This window comes from Medicago sativa, chromosome 2 (genome assembly GCF_051527215.1).
Source record: "Medicago sativa cultivar Bolivia chromosome 2, Bolivia_mono, whole genome shotgun sequence".
Lineage (NCBI taxonomy): Eukaryota > Viridiplantae > Streptophyta > Magnoliopsida > Fabales > Fabaceae > Medicago > Medicago sativa.
In genome coordinates this window covers 11,827,406-11,836,689 of record NC_140750.1, presented here as the reverse complement: position 1 = coordinate 11,836,689, position 9,284 = coordinate 11,827,406, and the positions used below count along the sequence as shown (strand labels likewise).

Sequence of the window (9,284 nt, the reverse complement as noted above, 5' to 3'; positions counted from 1 at the left end):
CTATACGGGCTCCCGGGCTAACGGGCCAGCCCGGCCCGCACATATATATATTTTGTTTTTCCCATTCTTATGCTTTATGTTATGTTCCTTATGTAAGAATGAGACATGTTCTTCTGTAAAAGTAACCTGCAAAATGCAATTCCAATATAATGCAATAAGACATGAAAAAAGAAAAGAGAAACTGATTTAGATTTTTTTTTTTGGAAAGAAAACAGTATAGAAAAGCTTTTAAAACATACTATAGTTTTACTGGTACAAATTGTATGCATACCCAACAATAGCATATCAAATGCTTGCAGTGTCATGTGAAGTTACAAATTTGAGACGGGCCGCCCAAAGACAACAAAAAAAAAAATTGTATTTTTTGGCGGGCTGGCGGGCCGCCCGTAGGCCTAACGGGCTACGGGCATTTTCGGGCCGGGCTAAAAAGCCCTGAAAAAATTCGGCCCAGGCCCTGCATTTTATTCGGGCTTTCGGGCCGGCCCGACCCATTTTGACAGCTCCTCACACCTTGAAAATTAGTGAGAAAAAATTTATGTGTAAAGCGACATATGAAAATGATTAGGAGTCAAAAGAAGCTATATTTATTGCACTGCAACTAACATGTCATATCTCTGTTCCATCCCATTCTCTATATACTATGAGATACTCAATCATTTACAATATTCACCATCACTCCCTCCATCAACATATAGCATCAATTGGTTCCATTGGACCATAAAACAATATGGAATCCAAATTTGATGAACTTCACCAACCAATATTAACTCATGATCATCCACCACCACCACCACCTGAACTGAATTCTAGTCTTGAAGAAGTGTTATCAAACACTCAGTTACCTTTGTTAAAGAGACTTTTATCTGCTACATGGATTGAACTCAACCTTCTTTTCCCTCTCGCTGCGCCGGCTATCCTTGTTTACGTAATCAACAACTCTATGTCTACCGTTACTCGCGCCTTTGCCGGTCATCTTGGTAATCTTCAGCTTGCTGCTGCTAATCTTGGCAATAGTGGAATTCAGCTCTTTGCTTATGGCCTAATGGTAACGCTAGCTACCGTTAATTAATTACTATATGCATATAGCATCCATTTTGTGTATCCAGCATTTGCATATAACTTTTGGATTTTGATTCTTTGCATTCATCATCATACCAAAATTCAAATGACTTCCATTTTAAATTTGTATATCTTGGACTCGATTTATCAAAAGTCATCATTCTCGTAATTGAGTCTAATGCATGGTTCACGTGGCTGATTGCAGAGAAGCTTGATCCATATAACTATTGGTTATAAGAGCCACGCTTTTCTTTTTTCTTTTTTTAAATTAATGCACATTTTGTGAAAGATTAATAACAACAGTGACACTTCAACCTCCAATATAAGATTCATTTATTGTCCCTAATTTCTAATTCCTTCGTTGCACAGTGATTGACCTATTTGACAAAAAGATTATCTTAAAATGACGAGCACTCTTAAGTTTTAAGGTGATATTAATATTTGTGCTTGATTAAAAAACAACTACGGATGCTTTCCATATGAACCGGGTGATGTTAGGGAGTTTGATCATGTCATAATAGCTTTGCATGAATTTTTTCGCCACTTACTTTACAAATGAAATCGCTCATGCTTTATTATCGGTAGCTACATTATCGGTTAATAATGTACCTTATCGTACTAACACTCTTATTAATAATGAAATGCTAATATAAGCACCTTTTACTCAAGAAAAAAGATAAGAGAATTGCTACTTTCAGCGAATAAATTTGTCCCGACATCATCACGATGGTTGTTAGTTACTTATCTCACCTTCACCTCTTTATGTTGCAACCCCCATGTATTCCATCAAATCCTTAATCCAACGGCTGCACACAATTCGTGAAGCATTCTTGATAAATTCTTTCCCTTGAAATAGCATAGCTCAAAAGATAATGCTAATATAAGCATCTTTTACTCAAGAAAAAAGACTATAAAAGGAGTATATTTGTCTTTTTTTTTTTAGTGGTGGCCGGGGTTCGAACCCCGGACCTTGCATATTCTTTTACTCAAGAAAAAAGATTATAAAAGGAGTATATTTGTCTTTCTTTTTTTTTAGTGGTGGCCGGGGTTCGAACCCCGGACCTTTGCATTTTTTTTTTAGTGGTGGCCGGGGTTCGAACCCCGGAGGACCTTGCATATTTTATTTATGCATTGTCCTTACCAAGCTAAACTCACGGGGACAAGGAGTATATTTGTCTAATTGTACGTTGTAATTAACATTACATTTTTTTAACATCATAATTGATATTGTGATGTTGTATGATTAATATTACCTATAAGTTACAACACTTTCAAATTCAATATATTTCAATTTACATCTGCTCCCTCCGTTTTAATTCTATGCAAAAAAAATATTTTTTAGATTCATTGAATAACTAATATAGACTAAATACATCAGTTATTTAATTAAGTTAAAAAGTGAAATGTTGTTTATAATCGAGACTTGATGAAGTATTGTATTAGTAAATGGGAAATGTTAATCAGTGCCCCCGGGGCACTAGTTAAGCAATTATAAAAGGAAATGTCTTCTCGAAAATTGTGTATTTTACTTTTTGAAACTTGAAAAAAGTGTTGCTTTTATTGTTGACTTTGTTTTTACTTTCCACTTTTAGTTGCTTAACTAGTGCCCCGGGGACACTAGTTAACAAGACCCTTAGTAAATAAATCAATATATACTCGATAAGAATATATTTTATGTGACAGAATATTTATCAAGATACCTAAAGTGACTTGGAGGAAGTAAATGAGAGGAGACACATAGTTAACTAGTAATTGACGCATATTAAAAGATGAAGTAGTAAAGACTAAGATCATGCTAAGACTAAGATCATGCTAACAAGTACTCGACATTTCTTTAGGAACAAAAAGAAGAAATTTTGTATTAAAAAAAACTTTTTAAAACTTCTAAAGAGTTGACTACACAATTACCAATACATTATTACTGTATTTGATTCTTTAACGTCGTGAGGTCTGGATTCATACATTAATTGTTTTTGTTCATCATTTCATAACCGATCAGTTTATCTCACAAGTTCATCAAAACATCTTTAAATAATATTCACCTTAATTGATTGCAGTTGGGCATGGGAAGTGCAGTGGAGACATTATGTGGACAAGCATATGGTGCTAACAAATCTGAAATGCTGGGAATATACATGCAAAGAGCAACAATAGTATTGACCATAACAGCAATTCCTTTAACCGTAGTCTACATTTTTTGCAAACCAATCTTACTCTTAATAGGTGAATCAGAGCCATTGGCATCTTCTGCAGCCATATACGTGTACGGTTTGATCCCGCAGATCTTCGCTTACGCGGTGAACTTCCCCATACAAAAATTTCTCCAAGCGCAAAGCATAGTTCGGCCTAGCACTTACATCTCGGTAGCAACACTTGTGTTACATGTGTTGCTTAGTTGGATTGCGGTTTTCAAGTTGGGCTTGGGCCTAATTGGGTCATCATTGGTTTTGAGTTTTTGTTGGTGGGTTATTGTGGTGGCCCAGTTTGTGTACATAGTTAAATCAAGAAAGTGTGAACGTACTTGGAATGGGTTTAGTGTTGAGGCTTTTTACAGGCTTTGGGATTTTGTGAAATTATCAAGTGCTTCTGCGGTTATGCTTTGTTTGGAGATTTGGTACTTTCAGGTGCTTGTGCTTATTACTGGTTTGCTTGATAATCCTGAGCTTGCTCTTGATTCTATCGCTGTTTGGTAAGTAATAATGCATAATTTATTGGATATCATAGTAACAAATAAGAGGAAAAACAACGAGGTATGACTTAAAAACTTTCACTAAATGGAAGAAATTATAAGACCTCTCTCTAAATGTAAGAAGAGTACAATTACACTCTCTCTTATAAATTGGAGAATACTAACACAGACTATGAGAAACTATTTTTCCTCTCCACATATTTTCCTCTCACTCTCTCAACAAGTAAATACACTTCTTGTTGTTGTGCTACTTTTGATTTCAAGCATAATTTTTATATTTACATTTAATGTTCCACATAGTTGAACACGCCGAAATATAAATCATTTTACCTAAACTTATATTAAGATAAAATTGATTTTTAAAAAAAATATACTTTTTCATATCAGAACCAATCATACGAACACACTAAAATAGATTTCCTCATGTCTGATGTAGCATGACAATAGCGGGGCTGCTGTTGCAAATTGGAGTAGGATTTAATGCAGCTGCAAGGTTAGTATAATTATGCCATAGTCTCTAAAGCATGAGTACTTGTAAAAAAGGTGAAGTACATGTGTAAACTTATGATTGTATTATATAACAAAACTTATGATTTTATTGACGTACCAATATAGGCCATAATATGTCTTCAATTAATGGTCATACTAAACTAATTTATATCATTGTTTGTAACAACTTTTTGTGAGAATTGATTTACAGTGTGAGGGTGAGCAACGAATTAGGGGCTGGGAATCCAAAAGCAGCAGCATTTTCAGTGGTTATTGTGAACATGGTTTCATTCATTATTGCGGTGATAGAAGCAATTGTGGTCCTTGCACTTCGTCATGTTATAAGCTACGTATTCACTGAAGGTGAAACTGTTGCAAATGCAGTATCAGATTTGTGTCCATACTTGGCTGTCACTCTAATTCTTAATGGGATCCAACCAGTGCTTTCAGGTAACATTTCGATACATATATGAGTAAGAATTTTCTCAATGAAAAGAGAAAATAGTTAAATGTTATATTATTATTTTAAAAATAAAAAATATATGACAATATTCACGATCGATAACATTTTTGTCGTATGCTAATGCAAACCAAATATTATGAGAAGTTGTGGTAAAAATAAAATATTGATGAAGTAGTCACAAATTGCATTCTAGACCCTAAAGAAATATATTACTTGCATGCAATATTTGTATAAGTGAAGGAATCACGTGCAAAATTTTACCATGTAGTGATATGATGAAGTGTTGAGTAATTACTAAATTTTGTCAAAAAAAAAAAAAAGGAATTACTGAATTATTTGAGTCTAATTTTTTTATTTCTGTTTGATAAAAATAAGTTTGAAGAGTTAAACTAAAATAGTAGATGTAATGTTAATAATTTTTTACAAATATCAATATCTTTGCTTATGCTTTTACCTCGAATCTCATTGACATGTGGGGGTTGACTCTGTAGGAGTGGCAGTTGGTTGCGGATGGCAAGCCCTTGTGGCTTATATAAACGTAGGCTGTTATTATGGGGTTGGAGTCCCAGTGGGTTGTGTTTTAGGCTTCAAATTCGACCTTGGTGTTAAGGTAAGATACTAGTGATTTATGTTACAACTAATCGTTCATTGCAGAATGTTACAAGTTATAAACACCTTCGATATCACTTCTGATGTGTGTGTATAAAAAAGGAAAATGCTAATATTGCCTTGGAACTAGCACAAGGAAACCTCAATCTGATCAACCAGATTTTAATTGATGAAAAATTTGAGTTTATATTTGTTGTAGGGAATATGGTCCGGCATGATTGGAGGAACAGTGTTGCAGACCCTCATTTTATTATGGATCACATTTCGCACTGATTGGATTAAAGAGGTCAGTTTTGCTTCTTCCATAATTCCATTACGCGGCATAATGATCAAATAATGATTACCCTCATTTTCTTATTTTTGACAAGAAAATGATCAGATAAATGGTCATTTTGATCCGACTCCGCATCTTGATGTTACAAAGGTCACTGACTCAAGATTGTACATCAAATAATCATTTTGTGTTTCCGTTATCAGTTTAGTCACTTACGTTAAAAACTTATGAAAATTGACGAGGTTGCAAATGTTTTGAACTTATAATGTGGCAATAGGACTTAAGTAAAAGTAATCTAATAGTCACTTTATTAATTAGTAACCATTGGATATCTCTCTTCTTCCTCCAATCAAAAAGTTGTCTTCTCTCGTCATACTCCACCTGAAAACCAAAACACCCACCATCCACCTACACGCCTCCACCGTCAAACATTGTCGTTGTGCCATCTCTTCCTCTGCACATTATAAATTTAGACCGCTTATTGGTAATTTCGCACATTATAAATTCAGACTACATATTGGTAATTATGCACATTAGACTGCATATTGGTATATCATCTGCACAATAAGTTACAGTTTATTAGGCAACAAATGGATATGAAAAACGAACAAGAAGCAAACAATTTTGTGAAACATAGTTTTATTCAAAATAGATAGCATAATCATAGTGATGACAGATTGACAGCTTAATGAAATAAAAATTGCCAATTAACATGTTCATATAACAGCTCATTTGAATACAAATTTTATATGCATTCATGTATGAGTTTCCATGTCAAAATTTAAGCACATGATTATATGCTATGTGTACTAAAATTTCCTCCAAGAGTAATAAGATTTAAGGAATCAAGCTTGATTATGTTTTCTTTCATGGAAAATTAAATTATGCCTCACTTAAATTAGCATCCTATTTTTGCAACATCATTTTTCTTCTCTTTAGTCCTTGTACCACATCATTTACCTTGTCGGTCCAAAATATTTTCCACCTCATCAGTTAACGGAAGTTTTTAACATTAGGGACTAAACTGATAACAGAAGTACACAATTAACGACTATTTTATATTTAATCTTAAGTCAAAGACTTTTGTAACATTTACCCGAAAATGGCTACATACTTGTATTTAATGGATAGTTCAATGTCTAAAAGAACTATCATTTGCATATGAATAATCTTATTAGTAACTGAATCATCGTTAATCGTTATTAACAAAACCTAGATTCAAGTTGCTAAAAGATAACCTTAACAATACCACAATATTATGGATGATATTCTTCTTTTTACCCAATGCTAATAATACTGAATCAATATAATGCCTACAATATGATGAATATTGCAGGTGAATACGGCCAAGAAACGATTGGACAAGTGGGAAAACTAGAAGAAAATTCAGGTCCAATGCTAATGCTGGCGCTAGGGACGAGGTGTGGGGGCAAGTGACCCATTTTTTATTTTCTTTTTTTGTTAGAGAATTTGTTTTCAAATTTTTTGTTACTAAGGGAAAAACGGTTTTTAATTTAATTAAGTATATACATATCTATCATATGTACTATTTCATAGATATATGCTCTGACATTTTTTATCAAAAAAATAAAATATATGTTGTGACCTTACTTTTTTTTTTTGGTACTGTTGTGAAAGTGACTCAAAATTGGAGTTTGGAGGCCAAAATTGATGTTTGCTGAAAGTACAAATCGATGGCCGATTTGGAAAATCGGTGGCCGATTTTGGCTGCCTTTTGGGAGGCTTTCTGTTCGGGAAAAATCGGTGGCCGATTTTCAGAGCACGGTGGCCGATTTCGCGTGCTGTTATTTTTCAGAAACGTATTTTTGGGCCAGATTTGTTACAATTTTATGGGAGTTTCTTTTACTATAAATATAGGCCTTGTATCAGACTATTTTGAGAGAGATAGAGGGGGCTGAAACAAGGGTTTAGAAATCAAACTAGGGTTTGTATAGAGTTTGTCTCTTGGCAACAAACTAGGGTTTGAAGGTTGATTCACCTTGGGAAACACTATTAGGATTGAGTCTCTTGGTTACGGGAAGAGGCTGGGATTTGGGTAGAATTAGGCGGGAGACTTATTCTTGTAACCCATTGAAATCTCTTTTGTAACGTTACTCATCATATAGTGGAACGGAGGGCTGCTCTCTCCCCCAGACTAGGTCAATTTGGACCGAACTGGGTAAACAGATTCTTTTGTGTTCTCTCTGCTTTTCTCTCGCTGTTTTTCTACTTTTGCTTGTTTAATTGCAATTCACTTTGATATTGGTTGCTTAATTATACCTTGCTCCACACATCAAGTTTGTTATTGGTGTGTTTTCTCATCGAATCCGCAACAATTGGCGCCCATCGTGGGGCAAAGGTCAAAGGATAATCAAGTATCATGGGTTCAAAGTGGGATATTGAGAAGTTTACCGGAGATAACGATTTTGGGTTATGGAAGGTAAAGATGGAAGCAGTGTTAATACAACAGAAGTGTGAGAAAGCTTTGAAGGGTGAAGGTGCGTTACCGGTCACCATGACACGAGCGGAGAAGACCGAGATGGTGGACAAGGCCAGGAGTGCCATTGTCTTGTGCCTCGGGGATAAAGTTTTGAGAGAAGCAACAAAGGAACCAACCGCGGCATCAATGTGGGCAAAGTTCGAATATTTGTATATGACAAAGTCTTTGGCTCGTCGACAATTCCTAAAGCAACAACTTTACTTATTCAGGATGGTAAAGTTAAAGGCCGTCATGGAGCTACTTATGGAGTTCAACAAAATCCTTGATGACTTGGAGAATATTGAGGTGAATCTTGAGGATGAAGATAAAGCTATACTCTTGTTGTGTGCTCTACCTAGATCTTTTGAATCGTTTAAAGATACCATGCTCTATGGAAAAGAAGGCACTGTTACCTTGGAAGAAGTTCAAGCAGCTTTGAGAACCAAGGAGTTGACTAAGTCGAAGGACTTGAGAGTTGATGAAAACGGGGAAGGCCTAAGTGTTTCAAGAGGGAATGGTGGAGGTAGAGGTAACCGAGGAAAGAGTAGTAACAAGACAAAGTTTAAATGCTTTAAGTGTAACAAGATGGGTCACTTCAAGAAGGATTGTCCGGAGATTAATGGTAATTCCGTACAAATTGTCTCTGAGGGTTATGAGGATGCAGGTGCTTTGATGGTGTGCTGTTTGGAGGATGAAGGTGATGTTTCTCACCTTGGGGGTGATGCCTGGTAGAGCGGTGATCGTCTGGAGAGACGTTAAACACTCAACATCAGCCTGGAGAGGCGGTGGTAAGAATACTCATGATCTACCGGTTGAGGTGGAGGTTCAAGGAAGACATAGTGGGATGTACTCATTTGCTAGTTGATAGGTTGGAAGCTCAGCTTTAGGTGGAGTTGAACACACCGGGAGTGGTACGACTATGGAGGACCTTGGGTGCTATGCTCTAGTGGTGAGCAAGGGTTTTCTTCATGAAGACGGAAGGCATTCCGGAGGTTGAAGAATGTATAGCACGGCTTGTGGAATTACCCTAAAAGTCCAAGGGTGATTGGATGCAAGGTGATCTTCAAGGAAGCGGGAGATGTCTCGTATTGAAGAGGTATGGTGTAGTCTTGTAGAACTACCTGAAATTCCTAGTGTAGTTTGGATACAAGGATCTTCGAGAAGGCGGAAGACATTCCGATGGCTGAAGAGGTTAAGGTGTGTACTTGTGGAACTACCTAAA

General features: G+C 35.8%; 1 protein-coding gene across 1 annotated transcript; it reads left to right on the top strand.

The window, feature by feature from the left end:
- Positions 1-541: 541 nt before the first annotated feature.
- Positions 542-7,193, top strand: LOC146944570 (protein DETOXIFICATION 40-like). Its single transcript, XM_085742932.1, has 7 exons — positions 542-1,045; positions 3,117-3,748; positions 4,185-4,241; positions 4,449-4,687; positions 5,192-5,310; positions 5,509-5,595; positions 6,920-7,193. The coding sequence occupies exons 1-7, from the start codon at positions 728-730 to the stop codon at positions 6,959-6,961; spliced, it is 1,494 nt and encodes a 497-aa protein (XP_085599058.1). The 5' UTR covers positions 542-727; the 3' UTR covers positions 6,962-7,193.
- The last annotated feature ends 2,091 nt before the right edge of the window (positions 7,194-9,284 follow it).

Excerpts from the sequence above, each read along its gene's own strand:
- LOC146944570 (XM_085742932.1), top strand. The coding sequence starts at position 728 with ATGGAATCCAAATTTGATGAACTTCACCAACCAATATTAACTCATGAT. Across the intron at positions 1,046-3,116 it reads TCTTTGCTTATGGCCTAATG|TTGGGCATGGGAAGTGCAGT; the intron begins GTAACGCTAGCT and ends AATTGATTGCAG. Across the intron at positions 3,749-4,184 it reads CTTGATTCTATCGCTGTTTG|CATGACAATAGCGGGGCTGC; the intron begins GTAAGTAATAAT and ends TGTCTGATGTAG.